The sequence below is a fragment of the Dromaius novaehollandiae genome, chromosome 3 (assembly GCF_036370855.1).
Source record: "Dromaius novaehollandiae isolate bDroNov1 chromosome 3, bDroNov1.hap1, whole genome shotgun sequence".
Classification (NCBI taxonomy): Eukaryota; Metazoa; Chordata; class Aves; order Casuariiformes; family Dromaiidae; genus Dromaius; species Dromaius novaehollandiae.
This window is the reverse complement of record NC_088100.1, coordinates 44,411,178-44,431,371: the sequence shown is the minus strand read 5'-3', so window position 1 is coordinate 44,431,371 and position 20,194 is coordinate 44,411,178. Positions and strand designations below refer to the sequence as shown.

The window sequence follows — 20,194 nt, the reverse complement described above, 5'->3', positions numbered from 1 at the left end:
TCTCCCCTCCCCCCGAAGCAATGGAAGTAATCGCTCAAATCATTGACGAGAATGACAAGGCTGGAGTGGAAACCAAACAATGTGGTCTGAAGCCGGCAGGGTGGGGATTTGTCTGAGGGGTAACTCCGTACTTCTGAGAGACACAGACGAAAAGCAGCAGGGAGGGAGACAGTTTATGGAAGTTGTTATATGAAACATTTGGCTTGTGACAGGAGGCCCTCCTCTCTCTAAAAGCAACAAAAGCATATGATGGTGTGTGTGTGAATGCTGTCTGTTGGGGACCTGAATCTGTGAGAATGGAAACTATTTCCTATTCCCTGCTGTGTTCAGAAAAATTGGGCTGTGCCTATATTTCTTGAAAGGAACAAGACACAAATGAGCAAAACTTTTTCAAAAAAGTAGCTGAAGCCATCATCAGGCTGTTCTGCCAGTGGGAACAACCTGTAAAATCTGAAATACTAGCTAAAGCTCTAGCATTAAAATAAATATTGTTGCCATTCAATTCCCAGTCTACGGGATAAATAAAGAAAACATAAGCATGATCATCTCTGGCAGGTATTTTATTAATAAAATGCTAAATTGGAAAGAATATATGGCTGGTTTAAGCTTTTCAGAATTTAACCATTATTAGGAAACAGGGAATCCACTTTCACATTTTTCCCTATTTTTCAGATAGCTGTAAACGTGGTAACTTAGTTTTTAATCTCTGTATTTTCAACACATACACTGCACTACAAAAAAAAAATTATGCCTCAGAAAGAAAGAATACATGTGAAAAATGACTGAATTTTAGTAAAATGTACAGCAACTGTTTTAAAAATTGCAATGTTACTTTTCACTCCATTCTCTAACCAGCCCTAGGAAATAATGGAAGACCTTAAAATACCTATGAAACAACAGGAAAAAATGGAAATGCTCAACATCATCTATTCCTCATAAAAGAAAAAAATCTTGCTTTCTTACTAGTATCTGCTGTAATCTGGACTACAGAAAGGTAATTTTGGGAGAATATCCATGCAGAGTACTCTGTAATCTGCCTGTGGAGATCACTGATACTCCAAATTTCAGCACTGGAAGGGAGGGAGAGAGGGGGAAACGGGAAGAGGCAGAGGGAGAGGGAGAATCCATTCTGTGAGATGACCATTCTTTTTTTTCCAGTGTGAACAGACTGCTTCTTCCTCCCCTGCCCAAGGTGTAACACCACTGGATGGGGCAGGAAAAAGAAGAAAGCACTGTATCACCATGGCAATTAACCATTATAAGATCACTCATATTTTCCACACTGATTAAGAGAGTAAAAACAAGTAACAATTTCTCATGCTCTCTCTGATGTCTGAACAAAGGGTAAAAGAGTGCAGTAACAACTTGCAGAAATCTGAAAGTTATTGGTGGTGTGTGAGGTGGGATTTCCCTATGCTGCAAAGAGAGGAAACTGCCACTAACTGCCCTCCAGAGTCTTGGACGAGATTTTATACCAGGGTGAAGCTGGCTCATGTCACAAACTGTTGAAGAGACCCTGGCAGTAGTTCTGGAAAGAAGAAGTAAGGCTGCTGTCATTCAGGCAGCCCATCAAAAGACAGTCCTCCTGGACTAACTCAGTTTATTGAGTTATTTAAAGTCTCTGCAGCCCACGGGCCGAGTCCTGGGCTCTGCTACTTAGAGGTACAGTAGGGAATCTCATCTCAAGGCAGCGATTAGATGCTGGGGCCTCCTCCCATACAAAAGCACTCAGAGGGATTTTTTGCCAGTGACCTATTGGAAACAGGTTCTAGGAGTCTTGCTTATGTGAAATGTATCGTTTGTTATCACTCATTGTTATAGCCTTCTGCAGATAATTAAATTCCTTGATCCCATAGTTGAACTACATGAGTCACAATGACAAATCATTGATCAACTAAGAAATTCCCACCATTTTTAGCATTAATTTTCTAGCCTGAAAGTATGTTAATTTCTATAGAATTCTTGCTCTGATGCTCGAGAACACTGGTTCTGCATTATATTACTATATATAGGGAAGTTTGGTAGCTTAAAGGCTTGACCTTAAAAATATCTTACATAAAGAAGGAACTCTCTGCCTTCAAGGAGTCTCAGTAAGTCTGCTTTCATAAAGTAAGTTAGAGCTGGAGGTTTAAATCTTAATCTTCAATTTGTTGCAGTAATCAATATTGTTTTATTCCTAAGTCAAATACAGCATCACCTTTTATGGCAGATGAAGCAAGCACGGCAAATGAAGCAAATGAAGAGTAAGTCTACTTTCCCATGAATCAGCGATATGAATCAGACTAGCTGTCTGGGTAGTCTTGAACAGTGCTTCTAATAATGGCTTGCACAAGATGTTTAGAGTAAGATGTAAAAGAAACAAACAAAAAACCCCTATAGCAGAGAGCAGTAGATAGCTATGAGAGTATCCTTCTGGGGAGTGTTCTTTCTGACTCTCATTGGACCAAACCTCAAGTTGAGAATTTTTGTTCCATTTCAAATGTAGACTTTTGTCTATAGCCTTAGATTCTTTCTGCCATTATGCTTCATTCCTATTTATCCTGTCCTGTATAACCGTTACTGAAGTCAATAGGATTTTTTAATATTAGCTTTTACTAGTTTATGGTCAGCCCCTAAACAGTTATTACTTAAAATACAGAGAAAAATGAATATAATTATAAAACCAAAAAAATTTACGCTTGAATCAGCTAGGCTTGAACATTGTAATCTTACTGGAGGCTGTGTATCTTAGAAAAGTTAGATGAGGTTTGTCATTTGTTTTTTGGACTAAAGGCTAAATTAATATATACTTAATATACTTATTAATATAACTTATCTTCTGGTAATACAATGTTACACCTTCTGCTTTACTTCAAGGCTTTTAAAGGTTGTAACCTTATGGTCACATTTCCTTTGCTCTGCAGTCCTGCAGCATTCCTTAACAAAAGCCTCTTCTATCATTCATATAGACTCATCTGCTTCTCAGAAAGAAGACTAGAAATTAGTAGAAATGGCTTAGGAGAGCAGTACAGAAGGGTGCACAATTTCAGTAGAGTACTCCCTGAAACTTTGCAAAACATCCTTCCCAAGTGCCAGGTAGATTTTAGCTACTGGAGATCTTGAAAAAATGGGTATGGGACATGGACTCAAACACTGCTTATTACCCAGAGTAACACCGATCAAGCCGGTGTTGTATTCTGACCTACTAAACTGTGCCATAACCTCTCCAGTTTCTTAACTAACTAGAACTAACTCCTATGGAGCTACTTCACTGGATAGGTGGAGTTGGTCAATCTACACCTGGAAGCAGCAACAGTTTATACCATTCCCCACTTATAATCTATGCATTGATGGAAGGCATATCTGCTATTCAGTACTCCTCCACTCCTTAACTGCCAAAAACAGCAGAACTGAGGGACTGAAAAGCAGACTTCTTCAGCACCCAGTAACAGTGGCAGATTCTAGCCTGTGATGCTTTCCTTCTGTCTTTTTTACTCAAATGAATCACCAAATATGATGATTTATGATATCCTCAACCATTTGTAGTGAAGATGCACAAACACTCTGAAGAAAGCAAACTGAATGACTGTGTAGAAAACAGAGGTTGATGCAAGATGTATGCATATGTAAATAATAGGTAACCTCATGTAAATAGTTTTAGAAGTGTTCACTAGTATTATCTTGGTTTTCCTGCTTTGCAAAAAAAAAAAAAATGCCTTCAAATAGGCAGATAAAACAGACTTCAACTTTCATAAAAACTGTGCTTCCAAATATAGAATTTGCAGATGCCGCAATTAAAGTGTAAATGAAATAAATAAATAAAAATGGTTCTGCAGCCATTTACAAAAGCTTGCAAAGGCAATCCCAGGATACATCACCCCAGAGTTAATAGGACTAAGTTGGAAAGTTCTGTACACAAAATGTATCACACATGTATAAACATATATGCATGATCTCAAATTAAAAGCATGTTGAGAAAATAAGAATATCCGTTTAGGAAGGAAAAATACTATATTATAATAGAATTATACTATTATAATGCTATTATATTGCTATTATAATAGAATAGCATTTTCCAAGAAATATCTATGTTTACCTGTTATATTTCATGAAAGAAACTTATTTATTATTCCAAGGGACAGATGGTGAATAGGTTCAGTATACCAGCTGTTTTTGTGCCATAATGTTGTTACTGCAGCAACAATGCAGTAAAATCATAACTACTGTTACTGCATAGAGTCAGCCCTAGGTAAATTGCAGCCATGCTCCCATGGCCATTCTTTGCAGTAGAGCATATTGCCTAACATAATATTTTTAGTCCTCTTTGTTTTTATAGCCTATACCTATACTGGAAGTCTGAACCTCTTCTCTTGTTGAATAAAGAGTTATACCACATAAGGCATGTGCTGGAAACTGGGCTATTTTCAGCACAAACTGGATGATATCAAGGATATGTGGACTTTTTTCTAGAGTTGTTGGAAGAGCATGTTCAGTCTTTATGAAAGAAAGGAATTAGATACATACAGATCGGCACTGGTATTTAGGTTTCATCTCAGTGTTTCGGACAGAGTAATGTCATATACTTAAAAGTAAACAGTGACTCAGGGTAACAGTTCTACGGTAGTCTCTGCAGTACTTTTTTCTCAAAAAAAGTTTGCTTTCTCTGAAGGATAAAGGGTATATCTTTGAAGAAGATTCTGCCAAAGATCCGCTTTTAGGACATGAACCTATTTAATGCCTCTTTGCTAAGTTACTACAACTGTGTGTAAAAGAAACATTCAGAAAAATAGAAAGACGATTTGAACAAATCCTAAAAAGCATGTATTTTTCCTTTAAATCATTAAACTATTAGAAAGCCTGCACAGTGCATACTGTATACAATCCTTCTCTGAGGCTCAGTGCTGCAACAACCTCCTGATTTTCAGCCTGGCAAGAAGAGAGCTCCTTCTGCCTGGGCTCTCAGTCTCTTGAGTGGAGAAGCCGAATGGAAAGCACGAAAGGAAGCAAATGGAGCTTCTTCCATTCCTCAGAAGCTAGGAGAAGTTCTGGAGAAAAGACTGTATTTTTCACAAGAAGGAAGGAATTGCCTCTTCCCATTGCTCACAGTTCTCTGTGGATAAAGTCAAATCTTCTTCATTCCCCTCTTCCTTTTCTCCCTATTCAGCAATGTTAGATTGAAGACATAAATCTTCCAAAAGGACTAGTGTTTTGGGAGATCAGTGTTCTCAATGCTTTTGCGTATAAAGGCACTCCTAAAGAGGTAATCACTAAATCCCTGCAGGACCCAACATTCCTAATCACTGTCATTATCACAGCTCAGACATTTTTGTTATTGGCATATTCAAAATGCCTAATTTAATTCATTGATACATATATAGTTCAGTAGTCAGATTGCTGTGTAAATAGCCTACTTACATGCCTGACTGACCAGCAGCTCTGCTGACTGACTGACCAGGGGGTAGAAAGTAAGGACTTCTATGCGCATCTTTTTTTTGCTACACTTCAAAGAAGAGGTCTCAGTTATATTGGATATGTAGGTCACCCAATGCACTTCAGTCGCCTCAGTCCCTTCAGCTTACTGGTCATTCAGTCACATAATTTACCTCAGTCCCAACACTAGTCACTTTAGTCCCCTCTCCAGGTGATAGTACAATACAGAGCAAACTCCATGGAATTGGTGGAAGTTGTACTAAACCTGCTGTTTACAAAGGAACACTGGTCTTCGGATGTATTTTATTATATTTGTAAAAGTAAACTGATCCTTTAAACTCGATTAAAACACTTCCTAAAACCAGAATTGGTATTTATGGAAATTGTTGCATGGGTACTAACTTACAACAGCCACAGAACATAAAGAGAAGACAGTATTATTTGATACACTATAAAGCTAAACCAGCCCACCATGTGGAAGGGATGTGTCAAGCGAAAACTAGGTAGACTATGTTTTACGATATCAAAGCATCTAAAAGAAATTGCCGTTCTCTTTGACAGAAATCTTGCCTTGGTATAGGAAATTTTACTGGAGAATGGGGAATTATCTGGGCTTGCTCAGCAAGCTGAATAACAAGAACCCCAAAGAACAGAACTTGAAAGTCTAAAGATACATCAATTTATACGTATTTAATCCAGCAAGATGGTTGTGGTTACTGTACTTAACAATATGCAGTTTGTATGTGTACAATGGTCTCTGCAACAATTTGTCATCATAATACAAAAACTCTCCTATAGCTAACACAATTCTTATCTTTCAAGTGGATGCACATTCACTCCCATTTTTGACAGACCCGAAGGGATGATATTTGTCTTGGGAATTCCAGTGTGTCAGCAAAGCCAGCCCACCTCCCAGCCTACACTGGGTTTTTTTGACCTCTGGTTCAATTCCTCCTCATTTGGGCTGGGGTGACTGCTGAAATGAAATGATATGATCTAGGTGGTCTATTTCACAAAAACAAACAAAACCTGGCAGCAATAGCAGTTTAAGGTATTTATACACCTCTTCTCTCCCTTGTTTCTCCTCCTGTTTTGCTCGTAGTTTTTTGTGGGAGCAGTCAAACCACCAATACCTGATACGCCTTAGAAAAATTACAGGACTTTTGTTTTTATTAAATCAGATCAACTACCTGATGTTGTTCACCCTGAACGGTTCCTGCATCCTTGCTCCGGCATGAGTGATGACATGATGCAAGGGCTAAAGGAAAGAAAAAGGGCAGCAGTACTCTAAAGCGATACTGCCACTGAGAACAGAGTATGTGGAACTGAACCCTGTGAAGATCATGTTATCTCTCCCTGAAAAGCATAGCAAAATGCACATCTCTAATTGCTGTAAGTAATTAATTCCAGTACCAGGCTGTCTCATTATCAAATATGCTGGCTCCTACTGTGCATTTCCAAGTAACCTGCTAATTGAGATTACAACAATCAGCTAGGAAAATTACGAAAGATGATGTCAGTTATACCAGGCCACAGTCAACCAGGAGAATGCATATGTAACATCTTGAAATCAGTGTTACAAGGAACTAGTAAGGTGTCCAGACATTACTGATGTGGGCCTGTAAATGTGGGCTTGCACCCTTCATAAACTTCATCCCAGTGAAGGACTGACAGAAACTCATGCTTTTAAATAAAGCACTGCAGACGCCTAGCCTTAAAAAGATGCAAGTGTTTACACTCTGGTCATAGCCTGGAATCAGGCAAAAGTCTTCTGTATATTTGTAGATACTTCTGGAGCCAGTGAAAGATGGAGCAGGTGAAGCTCAGTAACAAACAACAGAACAACCAGAAATCACTTAAAGGTAACAGCGACCTCAAATCCCTCTTTCTTGAGTGCATCTTTGCAAAGTCACAAGACAGTCGTCATTGCTTGGGTCATAATTAATTCTTGCTAATGCTATGCTCTCTGGCTCTTCTTACTGCTGATGAGATAGGGAGCAAATGGATCAATGCTCTCATTGTATTTAATGGAAAACCAGTAATCAGGAAAGACAGCTGAATTCCCTTAACCCTAATTATACATGAATTTGCTACACAGTATCCCCACAGATTCCCATAATTTATGAACAATCGGGAAAATAAATATGAGAAGAGAAAAATAGTGTCAGTGGTAGAAAGCATGGAGAGAATCAAATATTAAACTATGCCACTACAGTATAAGTGTTTCAAATTTTCCTCTGCCTTAACCTCTGGAACTTTTCAAGACTATAAATCATGTAGTAAACCTCACCTGCCTCTTCTCAAAAACTGTCAAATTCAGCATGCATTACTAAAAAAGATTCTTATTTCACTGAGATTACCTGCTCATCTGGACTAATACTCCGATTCCTGCTTTTCTGAGCAGTAAAGAAAGCAGAAAGACCTTGGCAACATCTCACAATAAAACAAGTTAAAAGCCAGACATTCCACTGCTCCCTTACATAAAGGGAATTTGCAATAGATCAGTCAGCCTTTTTTGATGCTACTTAATCACCAAAATTAATTTTGGACCCATCTTCCATTCAGCTATGGAATTAGTCAAGAATGAAAAACAAACACAAAAAGTCCCACAACACAAAATCAGAACTGGCAAGAAAAACTGAAAGAAAGGCTTAAAGAATGTTTGCAAATGTATTCTTATTCTCCAGGTGCACAACAGTTTTAGAAATTTCTCCCATGGAGGTGGAAGAGGATTAAGAGGAGATCCAACATGGCAGCCTATGGCACATATATATGATGCCACTTCCAGTATTTTTTTCTGAAATGTTTGACACTTTCCACTGTTGACAACAGGTTGCTGGTATAAATGAACCAAGTTGGATATTCTGTGTTGTTCCTGTGTTTTGTTTTGTTTTTAAATTCCCTGGAAAAAATTAGGTTCCTGGTTCAAGAAAAATGCATTTATAACAGTGTAGAAGCTGAATACACACAATTTTTATGCTTTGAGGAACTATACATTCAGTTTTTAAAAAAATACACTTGCAGATATGTGACAGAGAAAAAGATCCCTGGATCCTGGTTACTGCTACTTAATATCAATACGGTTACATTGACAAAATGCTGAATGATCAAACAATTTTTTAAAATCTCAGTTCTTCTGCCTGCTACAGTCTAAATGAAAGATGAAAGATTTTAACTTCAGAATAAAATCTTGCACTTCTGATCCTTCCTTATACAAAAAAAGAACAGCTTTGTGCCATCCTCAGTGATAGGAAGAGACAGGCAGAGAATGACATCACTCTTTATTTTTAACTGACTGCCTTCTGGTGAATTTATTTTGCTGTCAGTAAATATTACAGCAGTGTTAGTCACATTCAGGCTTTACGGAGACAGAATCTCTGTGCTGAGTTTGATCCTAGAAGCCAGCAATTCTTAGCTTTTGAAGGGGGCACGCATCCACATACAGAAGAGCAAGAATGTGTCTTAGAGAAACGCTAAAGTACACATCAAAGATTTACGACCACCAAGAAAAGGCATCCATGTGAATTTTACCATTACATTTACCACAACAATACTGGATAGGCTAACCATTACAAAAATATCAAACCCCTTGCTTCAGAACATAGGTAAAGTCAGCCACTAATTGACTACTGATATTTAATTAGACATGCCACCAGCCTGATTCGAGATATAAAATCTTACAGCAGCTTCCACGTTCCTATTATTAGCACATATACAATGCCTAAAATACAATCAGGCTGGTTATAAGGCGAGTTTATAAACAGAGAGCAGAATTTAAAGAGATGTTTCCATCCTTCTCCTACAGACAGCGAGAGTCTTCCAAGCACGGAAGTGAAAAAATTGCCCCTTCAGGACTCTCTAAGAAGGCACAGATCATGCTTATGCTGCCTTGCTCTCCTTACGTTTGTGGATCTGTTTGTTTTCCTCATCCACCTGCTTTGTCTTTTGAATTTCCTTTAAGCAAAAACTGTCATTCATTATGCAGTATTCAAGCACACTGTAGTCTTACTAGCTACCACATCATCACTGTTATTACTAATAACGCTACTACTAACACTAACAGACATCCAAGTTTTGCCTGCACACAGCAATAACAAAGCTAGATGAATGCAAGGCCAGAAAATAGGCCTTTTCCTCCTAGAAAAGAGCATAGAGAGACACTGGATCTCTTCACTATCCTCCATAACACTCACTCTGTTAGTCACTTGATTCGGGCAACTATTACCATGCACGAAGAGAGTCTGCAAACAGGATATACATGACTTAAAAGTATAAAGCAATTATGTATTGGCCAAATCACACAACAGCTAGGATTAACAAGCCAGTAATATGCTTACCCCCTTTGGTAAGCTACCCTGTCAGTCTGTGTTGACCAGGCAGTCATCAGTCAGATGGCGAAGGGTCAGCCTCCGTTGCTTCTTGGAACACTAATCCGTACTCTTACTGTTTCTGACTCCTCTTTTCTCTCTCGGAATTTTATATTTTTTCATTCTTATATTCTTCCTCTTGAATCTTTAAGCTGCTGGCTCTGCCTCTCTGTCTGCAATTTTACCTTTCTTATCTTACATGGCTCAAGATTAAGTACTTTCTCACAGGTCTTTTCACAGTTTAGCAATTTTCTTAGAAATCAGGGCCTCTGATCAGAGACAGCTGAAAGGTTACACCCTAATCAAGGCTATAGCTGAATAACATAGCATAGCCCACAAACCCCGAACGATACAAAGGAATTGTTCTCTGAATTGCCATGTAGGGTATACATTCTAGATTATATCGGTCCAGAAAATTAATTTTCTGTCACCGAATAAAGCAATTACGTGTCTACAAGGAAATGCTCTTCATATTAATGACAGAATAATAGTAAGACGAACAACATCCTTAAACAACATCCTTCCATGTTATCATTATTAAAGTAAAAAGGCTGCAAAGAGAAAAAACATGGTAAGATATTTTAAACTGGCATACTAGTTGATAACTGTTGGAAAAGAAAGTTGAGATAACATCCTTCCTACAAGAGGATTCATCGTCCAGCAGTATATGTGGTGTCACATGATGAACTGTATATTTGCAGGCTAAAATGTGAAAAACAAGAGAAGATGCAGATAATGTTTTATACATTGAATGGCCCTCTTAGTCTTGCTATCAGGGCCACTCAGTCCTTTCATAAGCCTTTAGATCATAAACTACAGCTTGTTGGTGCAGATGTATTTGCCTGATCACGATTTTCACTGTCTGGCTTACACTACGCTTTCCTAACAGTTCTCTTGAGGTTTGTGATGTGCACTGGTTGTAACCCTGCTTATAAATTAAGTGAATATAATCACGAAGCAGCATATCTAAAAATCATCTATAAAACACCAATTCGTATGTCTTGTATCAAAACGCTGACAAAGCTGCATCAATGAATAAAACGCTGAGTATGGAAACCCTAGACTAGCCTGCCACCTTGAGGCTATTCCCAACTTTACCCCAACAGCAATCACACGGCATTGGTTCTCCTTACGCTGAATATTCGCTTTAAGTTTTGGTAATCAAGGTATTTAAAAAAAAAAAAAAAAAAAAAAAAAAAGCCCAAACTCTTATGTACACCAGGAATATAAGCTGCACAATAAAGCCCACTGAATTACACCAGACATGTCCGTGAATGCTTAAAACAGGAAAATGTTCTCCCAAACAGCTGGAAGAGGTCTGTAAGATACATGTTACTGTTGCATGAGGCCCTTAAAACGGCACTTTCATCCACAAATAGGAGTTTTTGAGAAAAAAAATTCTCTTCAAAACAACAGTAACGTATCTCCATTCTTGCAGCAACGGGAGAACATCTTTCTTTCAGAAGAGCAGTGGAGATTTTGAGAACACGAGTACAACAACGCACACGCCAAGCACCCAAGGAAAAGCACACCTTCTGCAACGGGCCACGAGCCACCACTAACAAGTTCCGCGGCTGCCGTGCCGCGGCGCCGAGCCGACCCCTGTGCGCACGCGCGGCCGGCGCACATCGCTTCACCCCGCCCCCGGCCGCTGCGGCTGGGCTGCGCAGGCGCGGCGCGGGCGGCGGCAGCAGCGATGGGGGCGCGGGTGAGTCGCGTGTTCCGCACCTTCAACGTGGAGAGCCGCGCCCGCCGCGAGATCAGCAAGGAGAAGCCCAAGCCCGCGCCGCGCCACCCCACCGCGCGGCTGGACGCGCTGGCTGGTGAGTCCCCGCCGGCAGGGCAGCGCGGGGGAGCGGGAGGGCAGCGACCCGCGGGGCAGAGCCGTGCTGCGGCTTCGGGGAGGGGGACCACGTTGGCGAGGCGCTGGGGGCGCGCGCGGCGATGGCGGGCAGGCAGCGCGCGGCTCGCCGGCGGCAGTGGGAGCCGGGCCCGCCGGTGGGTGACATTGAAAGTGAGGCGGCCGCGCGCGGGGCACGCTGGGAGCCGCTGCTGGCGGCGGCGGCTGGGCGGGGCGGTTGCTGGGGCGGTTGCTAGGGGCGGCCGGGGCGGGGCGGTGCCGCGCGGCCAACGGCCGGTGTTGGCCGTTACCCGGCTGCCCTGCGCGCTCGTTTCGCGACTGGCGTTAATGGCGTGTCTGCTTCGCAGGCCACTAGCGACTAGTGCGTGTGTCTGGAGCGAAGGGACGCTGTCGCACGGGTTACAAATAAGTGGGGTTTTGTTGCGTTGTTTAGCGTTAGCGGGTATGGCAGCACCCCTGTTTCTCAGTGTAAAACCGTGCTGTTAATGTTAGAACTAATGCAGAACTGAAGTCTTCCTGGGAAACACTGAGTAGATTGAGGGTTGTGTGATGGCTCTGGGGAAGGGATTAGGCTGATAGAAGTAACGAAAATGAAGCGATTTTGTGACTCGGATCTTCTTTCTTTTTTTTAATTTTAAATTCTCTTCTCTGCCTTTAGATTGTCCAGAAATACAAGAAGAAATTTACAGAAAGGATGATAGGCTCCTCACTTTCTTGAAAGATGTTTATGTTGAGTCTAGAGATCCACCTGTGCAGGTGAGTATGTCTCGCTGTAGGAGGCATACGAGCATTAGCTTTGTGGTTTTCAAACTCAGTACAAATTCTACCTCATGGGCAGATTTTTCAAGAAAAATGCTCTATTAGTGCCTAAAAACTGCTGCTTTTTTATAGATAAAACATATTTTCATTGCTCTTCCATATGTTAGCAGCACTGACTGTGTTTGACCCTGGGTGGTCTTGAACATGTGACAGATTCTGGTAATGTAACCTTTTAAATGCTTACACATAGTCTTTCTTTTTAACCTCACAGTGACTTTTTTTTTTCACCTAAGTTAGCACTTCTGCTTCCTCAGAAGCAGAAGGGTAATTGGCCAGTCTTTTGGAAAAATGCACAAGATTTTGCCAGAGATCTCTCATAGACTTGCTAGAAGGAAGGAGACTGGGACTAATATAAAAGCATGAATGTGGTAGAGGCAAAGGTATTAGCATCAGTAGTTAAAAAACTCCACTAAAATGTTCATGTCATACTACGCAGAGCCTTTTCCTTATGTGACTGAGGTCGTGCTGTAGTTAAGTTTTTCCGTATAACCTTTGGGATTGTACTTTGATCAATTTTCTCATCACTAATGGCTGCAGTCTTTCACCTGGAAGGCAAGGCATACCCCTTCCAGTAATACATAGGCTGGGGTTCAGTCTCCTCTCTTCCACTTTGTCATGCTATGTCTTGTGCTTTTTACTTGTTGCATTACTGGACCATTTTATTTCAGCTTCTTCATGTGGTAATAAAAGTTACATGATCATCCAGCCATAAAATTCTTAAGTCTGTCTGATTTACCGCTTCTATAGTGCCTTCCATTCAAGGCTAAAATCATCTTTAAATACAAATGGATTTCTGCAGTTTCTCCCTGAAGAATCCAAGTAATCTCTATCCATTATTTTCATAAAAGATATTAAGACTCTAACCTTGAAGTCCTAAAGATTTCAGTGTCTTTGGTCAAATTTTGGTACCTTTAAATGCTTCCATTTGTCAGGCTGTTAAGAGAGATTTGAAGAAAAGCCAAAAGCAGAATAGATCTCTTAGTGTTCGACTAAGTTTGAGAGCGTAGTCTGAGGTTGCTGATATGCTTGCAAGACCTGCTCCTCTAATGTGTCTGCTTAAAATTGTTAGGATGATAAATGTGTTAGCACTGAGGCTTATTGGCAAAACTTCATCCAACAGCTTATTCCTTCCTTTCCTGATACTACTCTGAATGCCTTGCATGTGTATGTATACATACATATTATATTCTGAATGTCTGTCTGTATTAAGGAGAAAAACATACTCTCAATCTTGAAGTAGCAGATATCTAGAGCTGGCTCATTTTATTAAGACGTTAAGAATTGTTTGTCACCTCAACATTATTTTAGGATAGCTTAGGGAAGGGAAAGTTAGTAACATATTATCAAATGTTTTCTGTAATTTAGAAACAGCATGGATGCTGTAGAATCTTCTTAGCTTATGGGTTAATATGGAGTTTCTGGGCTAATCAGTGTCTGTGGACTATGATAACTTTAAAAGTAGTGTTCCTTGAGCTTAAAGTTTTTCACTGTATCTTTTCTGCAGTGTCATTCACTGGTAAAGTCCTAGTAAAAAGCAATACAGGGAAGGCAGAGCTGGTTTGAAAATTACTTGGAAAAGGAAATGTGAAAGGACTTGGGACAAGAGACTTTGGATGTCTGAGCACTGCAGTAATCATGGGAATCAAACTGCATATGGAGCTACAAAATAGCTTTTTTTTGTCCAACAAAGCTTGTGCTCTAAGCAGAGCAAAAGAAGCGATGTCTTTTAGTTGCAAAACTAAGATGTAAATGTGAAAGAAAGGGAAGGAGAGAGAGAATATATGAAAGGGGCTCCAATGGTACTGGAAGAAGAATACCAATTTGTAATATGATGCCCCCACCATGAATCAGTACCAATTATTATATCACCTATATTTATGTTTGACTACCAAAATCCGCAGTGTGACATATGTAGGGCTGTTTAGTATGTACACTATCTAGTGTTTAATGGATGTTTGGCTTTTCTGAGTCTCGGTGAAGATTTGGCCCCATATGTAGAATGACTGTGCAATAACTGACTATAATTTTAGTGGTATCAGGAAGTGCAGCAGCCAAAGCATCCTTTTTTTAATCCTGTGAAAATTGGGAAAAGACATATTTAGGAAAACAACTTAGCTGTTACAGTTTGCATAGTAAACAGAACTGCTGTTAAGCTCCTTTTGTTTTCCTTCCCACAATTAGGTAAAAGATCAAGGTGGTGAACATCTTCCATGCAAACAGGAGGAAAAGAGACTTACAAAACTAGGTCATTTGGAGGCTCTAGATGTTAAGAAGGTTCCCAAAGGCAAAATTTCCATTGTGGAGGCTCTGACGCTTCTCAATAATCACAAACTTCATCCTCATATGTGGACTGCAGAGAAAATAGCAGAGGAATACAGTCTGGAACTGAAGGAGGTCACCTCTCTTCTGGAATTCTTCATTCCTTTTGCTGTGCAGGAATTTCCTACTGAAGGCAGAAAAGCTATAAAACCGACATAAAAATAATTACCAAAAGCTTGTGTGATCTCACTGGTGTCTTAATTTTACTCTGAATATATTTGTTGTCTGAAAAGAATTACTAACATGTCATCCAACAAGGCTGCCTTCTTATACAAATAAGATGTTTTCGGGCAATTCTATTCTGGCTTCAGCTAAATGCAGCTATTGGAGGCAGTTTGTAAACCAGAATATAACTGTTAAGTTGTATTAATGAGATAATCAGAGAATCATGTGACAAGCTGTCATATGCACAGGTTCACTTAAAATATGTAAGTTCTAGTTAGAACTTTCATTAAAATGGGTAGCCTCTCTTAATGGAGAGAATTCCTGGCCTTCAGCTAAATCAATGCTCTGTGTGTACTAGCTTTGTAGTTTCGTGTTATGGTCCATATTCAAGGACTTGCTGTCAAGATGTATATATAACAATATTATTATATTTCTTATGTATAAAAATGGAATAGTATTTATAATTTGCAAAGAAGGATAATGATGGAAGGACTTGAAAAATTCAGCTGTATAAAAAACTTAGAATGAAGATGAACGCACGAAGACCTCTTTGTGATGCTGGAACAGGAATGGCTGATGGTAGCTCCTCTTCCTCCACTGTGTTCTGATTTAGCTTTAACATCTGTACTTTCCCAGATACTGTCTGTCAGTCCGTGAATTTGTAAAGAGTGAAGGGATCTTGTAGCATCTGAGTCTCTTGTAGCTGTATCTGTCACCTGCAGTACAGGCTTATATCATAATTAACAGGATCTAATAGTTGGATCCACTGATAGATCTGTAAACTGCTACCTGTCTTGTTTTAACAGCCCTGTTTTCCTCATGGAGGTCTTGTCTGCTATACCCAAATGTGAGCTTAGATCAACTCATGTTCAGTGAGGGTAAATTGTCAATATGCTACAATCCTGAAATTGAACACTGTCCTTTTCAATTTTTAGTAAAGGATGTTACAAGCTGTGAAGTGGTTTATAACCTTTTGGATGCTTAAACTATTCAGGTGGATACTTAAACTATTCAGGTATGTGTAAATAGGGAAGGAGTTTTGCACTGATGATTAAAAAAATACTCACTGTGGTGAAAACTGATTCATGTTTTCTAGCTAAAATACATAAAGGGGAGAGAAAACCATGTCAATTTATATTTAGAAATGTGTTATGATTCCCTTTTTTTCCCTTTTTTTTCCAAAAACTTAATTTTGTGAGATGCTGACATTTCTAATACACTTCACTTAAGAAGCTAAATATATTAAAAGGGTAGAAGTCAGTACCAGGCCTACAGTGTAACTTTCTTTTAAGAACTTTTCTGACAGCCCTTAGATTCCTGACTCTGGTAAATGTGCTATGAAGAAGAACACCAACTTTGCTATTTCAGAGCAAGTTCCTCTGTCTGACTGAGATGAAACAAGGTATTTATGGTATAGTGTACCACAGTGTGGTTTTGCTTGATTTATTTTTGACTATACATTAGTGAAAGATGACATAGCCACCTAAGTGCACTGTGTAAAAATTCTAATTTTTTCTGCAGATGTGTGGATGGGTGACAGGTGATAGGCTTGTCACTGTTCTTGTAAGTCTTGCTGGGGACAGAGCTGTACTCTGAAACTAATGCATATTACCTCAGGGCTGTGTATCACATAAAGATTTTTCCAGAAAGCATTCTGTTTTATAGAACATTGCAACAAGTACTTTTATGTTTGACTACTGTTCAACTGTGGTATTTAAGGTAAAGTTCAGAAAGAACAACTGTGGAATGCATTTGATAGATACGTGTTTATTTTTGGAAGCTCTATGATTACCTTCTTTAAAAATGATTTTTTGCCTGGATATTTGGTAGAGTTAATTAAAACCTTGCTTCACAATCCGTCAGCAGTAAACAACTTACCATTTCTCCTGGCTCACTCAGTACGTATTTTGGCTCTTTTTGTCTGTCTTTGTGAACTATGGCAGTGTGCCTAAACCATTGCACTACCCCGTTTCATGCAGAAAATCCCTGGAGACATTGAGAAAAAAAATAGTATGTCACATACTCTTTGATAGGCACGTACGTTTGGACACTTGATGCTCAGCAGCATACCTTCAGGACAAAATCCTTGCCATGAATGAGATTATTGCAAAGCTACCCCTGTTTCTTGAGGCAGGATCTCATCTTCAGGATATGTTGTCTATGGTGGGGAAGCAAGCAGATCCCACAGTACAGAGATGGTGCAGAGATCCATCTCCCTGGAAGCATGTGAATTCCCAGGGGCCCAGAAGGTTCCTCGGGAATAAGGGAGCTTCTTCAGCACAATGTGTTCAAGACAGGAAAATGAGACAAAACCAAGTGTGCTGTCAGGCAGTGCTGGTCACCTGCCTCACTTGCTGGGAAATGTCAAGCCAGCATTAGGAAGGCATTGCTGATGGTATCGGGTATATGTCCAAGTTATCTCATAGTCTGGATGTTTGGCTTTCAGTTTATTTTCAGACATGGAATATTTCGTTTGCCCAAAGCTCACAGAACATCCACAAACATGAATCTTTTCTCCTTCCTCTGGCAGGAAAGCCTGTTCCTGATCAAGTGCTCTCAACTGCCACTACCATCTTGTCTTATGTAGGCTACCAGCCATAGCCATCCAGAAGGTCCTTGGCAGGTGTGGACTTAGTCCATGTGCAAATGGGTACCTGTGTGTATTTATAACAACTGTGCATCTTTAAAATAACAGTGTCTTTAAGGCTGATGTTTGGAACAAGACTGTTCTTACTGCTATTCATTTCTTTCCTGGAACTGTTTACTTCATTCCTTTTTCTTCTTACTTAAGGGACTCTTTCCCCATCAATTGTCTTTCCTGCTTACCAGTTTTCGGGTTTGATACTGGTATTCTTCTATTTATAAATTGTATTTTCCTCTGCAATTTTAATTTTGTTCTGTCCATGTCTCTTTCCCATGGCTGTTAGACTGTCAGCTGAAGAAAAAGTTGCTCTTCAAGTAAACATTTTGAAGAGGTAATTATGGGAAATTTGCGGGAGACTGCAATACAGGCCTCTGGGAATCTTGTATGGAGAATTTTTCATGTTTCCTTGTTATGTAGTATGTCAGATTTGGTTCAGATATTTTTTGCCACTGTATGGAATTGTTACATTTGGTACTGGACAACTTGCACCATTCAAACTGCATTGTTCTTACTGAAATAATGTAGAAGGTGTAGTAGCTATTTGTTTTTGTGAGCCTGTGAGGAAGTTGTTTCATTTCTTGTCTGAATGACACAGAGTTAACAAACTTATTAATATATAGGATTATTGCACGAATTTTCCAAAGTATTTGGTAAGGTCTGTCACTGAATGAAGCTAGGGCCTGATATGGGAATTGATATGGGTAGACCGTATGGGCTGTAGTATCATTTGGAAATGAGGGTTATGTTTTCAGTGAGGCATAGAGTTGAATATCCACAAGGAAGTTCCAGTAAGTATTCTATTTCTGGGATAGAACTTTTTAAAAATACATTGTCTTTTTCATCATCTGCATTTTCTGAGACAGTCACTTCACTATGTCTGTTCCTTTAGCCTCATTCTATAATGAAGAGGAGTGTGCTCTTGTATTGTTTCTACAAGTAGTGGAGTATTCTATATTCACAGTCTTCTCCAACCATTCATCTTTGCTGTTTCTATGAAAACTTGATGCAGCTGTTCTCCTGGCTCTTTACTAGCCCACATGGAAAGGCTAGTTATATTCTGGCCTTACAGTATCAATGACCTGTTTTATTTCTACAGAGCTATATCTTGAATTCTAGAAGGAATAGCACCTCTGCTGAGATAAAGATGAAGGGACTGGGTTTTGTTCCGTAGAACTTACGAATAGGAGAGACTTTCAAAGAAGATGTAGTTTTTCATACATTTTCAAAAGTTGGTCTTTTTGAATATGGTTAAGTAATCTTGTGCTGCCTTATCATATATTAATAGTAGCTGTCTGATGCCAGGATAGCAGGATCAGATCTGTAAGGCAGGAAGGAGGTTTAGCTCTGTTTTCTGAGCAGTATAGTCAGAGAGAACTGCTGTACAAAAAGCAATCTTTCTGTAGTCTTCTGACATGGAGAACTCATCTTTTAAGTTGCCTCTTGTTATGCAAGGAGGAGGGAAAATGATGTTTATGTATTAGAGGGATGCACTACACTCACAAAGGGAATGTCTTATGTGTGTTGAAAAAAATGGAGTCAAACCCCAAGCAGTCACAAAATAGGATTAAAACTTAAAAGTTTAAAGAGGCAGTGGTATAGGCTTTTTCCATATAAGCATCATACTTTCATGTTTGAAGTTTCATGAAACTAAATGTTTTGTGACTCTGTTGTGGAGTCTCTTTTTAAATGGGAGTTTTCTGGTTGTTCATATGTGGCACCAGTGTTGAATTCACAGCACAAGAGGTCCAGTTGTTCAGTGTGGGTGAATTTCAGGTGCAAATGGATTTAGGCATTTGAGACTGGAAGTCAAGAGTGGGAAAGTTCTACACAGACTGACATGTTATCAATGATCAAAACACTATGTAAGTGCCTGATGTTATTAAATATGTTGTCAGCAATCTATGAATCTAATGAATACTGTAACCTTTAATGGTTTAGATACCATTATGTTGTTATCAGTGCAAAGTGTTTTCTACTGAAGGCTTCCAGAGAAACCTTTTGCAGTAGAGAGCCATCCTCCCAACTCCCCAAGGGTGAATAAGCTTTTCAGCCCATGTCAATATAGACTCTATTAGGACTGGGAGGCACAGGAGGAAACTGATTTAAGAGATTGCAAGTGCCATTTGGGTCCAAGAAACATGCCTTCTAGTTAACCAAAGATGGGGAAGAATTCCCAAGGCATTAAATCTTGTCTAATTGATTATCTTCTGAGGACTAATATCCAAAAGCTGTCTTGGACAGATTTGGAAAAATGTGTGTTAATTTCTCCTAGAAAATTAACATTACTTCATTAGTTTCTCCTAGACAAACTATGAAATGAAGACTTAGATTTACAGATGACAGCAGCAGGTAACAGCAGCATATATCCTGTAACATAATGGAGGAGGGGGTGTTGAGGGAGCCATGTGCTTCTGCATCGTGCAATGAGGTTTAATGTGTCTGCTGCCAGTAAGAGAACTTAAAAAATAAATCCACAAAGCCTATTCTATTACTGTTTTGCAAGGTCACTTTAGCCATGGGTTACTTTAATTGCTAAAGCTCTGTCTTTAAGTAAAACATCGTCTCTCTTGTGTCACTAGGCTCATCTCTGTGTTTTGGCTTTCTGACAAG

The 20,194-nt window shown here is 39.5% G+C and overlaps 1 protein-coding gene across 2 annotated transcripts; it reads left to right on the top strand.

The window, feature by feature from the left end:
- The first annotated feature begins 11,408 nt into the window (after window positions 1-11,408).
- On the top strand, window positions 11,409-16,838 carry NDUFAF4 (NADH:ubiquinone oxidoreductase complex assembly factor 4). Of its 2 annotated transcripts, none has more exons than XM_026122121.2 (3): window positions 11,409-11,599; window positions 12,296-12,393; window positions 14,638-16,838. In XM_026122121.2, the coding sequence occupies exons 1-3, from the start codon at window positions 11,473-11,475 to the stop codon at window positions 14,932-14,934; spliced, it is 522 nt and encodes a 173-aa protein (XP_025977906.2). In that variant the 5' UTR covers window positions 11,409-11,472; the 3' UTR covers window positions 14,935-16,838. The 2 variants fall into 2 exon arrangements, with proteins under 2 accessions (XP_025977906.2, XP_064364877.1); XM_064508807.1 differs by lacking the exon at window positions 11,409-11,599 and adding an exon at window positions 11,904-11,998.
- The last annotated feature ends 3,356 nt before the right edge of the window (window positions 16,839-20,194 follow it).

Excerpts from the sequence above, each read along its gene's own strand:
- NDUFAF4 (XM_026122121.2), top strand. The coding sequence starts at position 11,473 with ATGGGGGCGCGGGTGAGTCGCGTGTTCCGCACCTTCAACGTGGAGAGC. Across the intron at positions 11,600-12,295 it reads GCGGCTGGACGCGCTGGCTG|ATTGTCCAGAAATACAAGAA; the intron begins GTGAGTCCCCGC and ends CTCTGCCTTTAG. Across the intron at positions 12,394-14,637 it reads CTAGAGATCCACCTGTGCAG|GTAAAAGATCAAGGTGGTGA; the intron begins GTGAGTATGTCT and ends TCCCACAATTAG.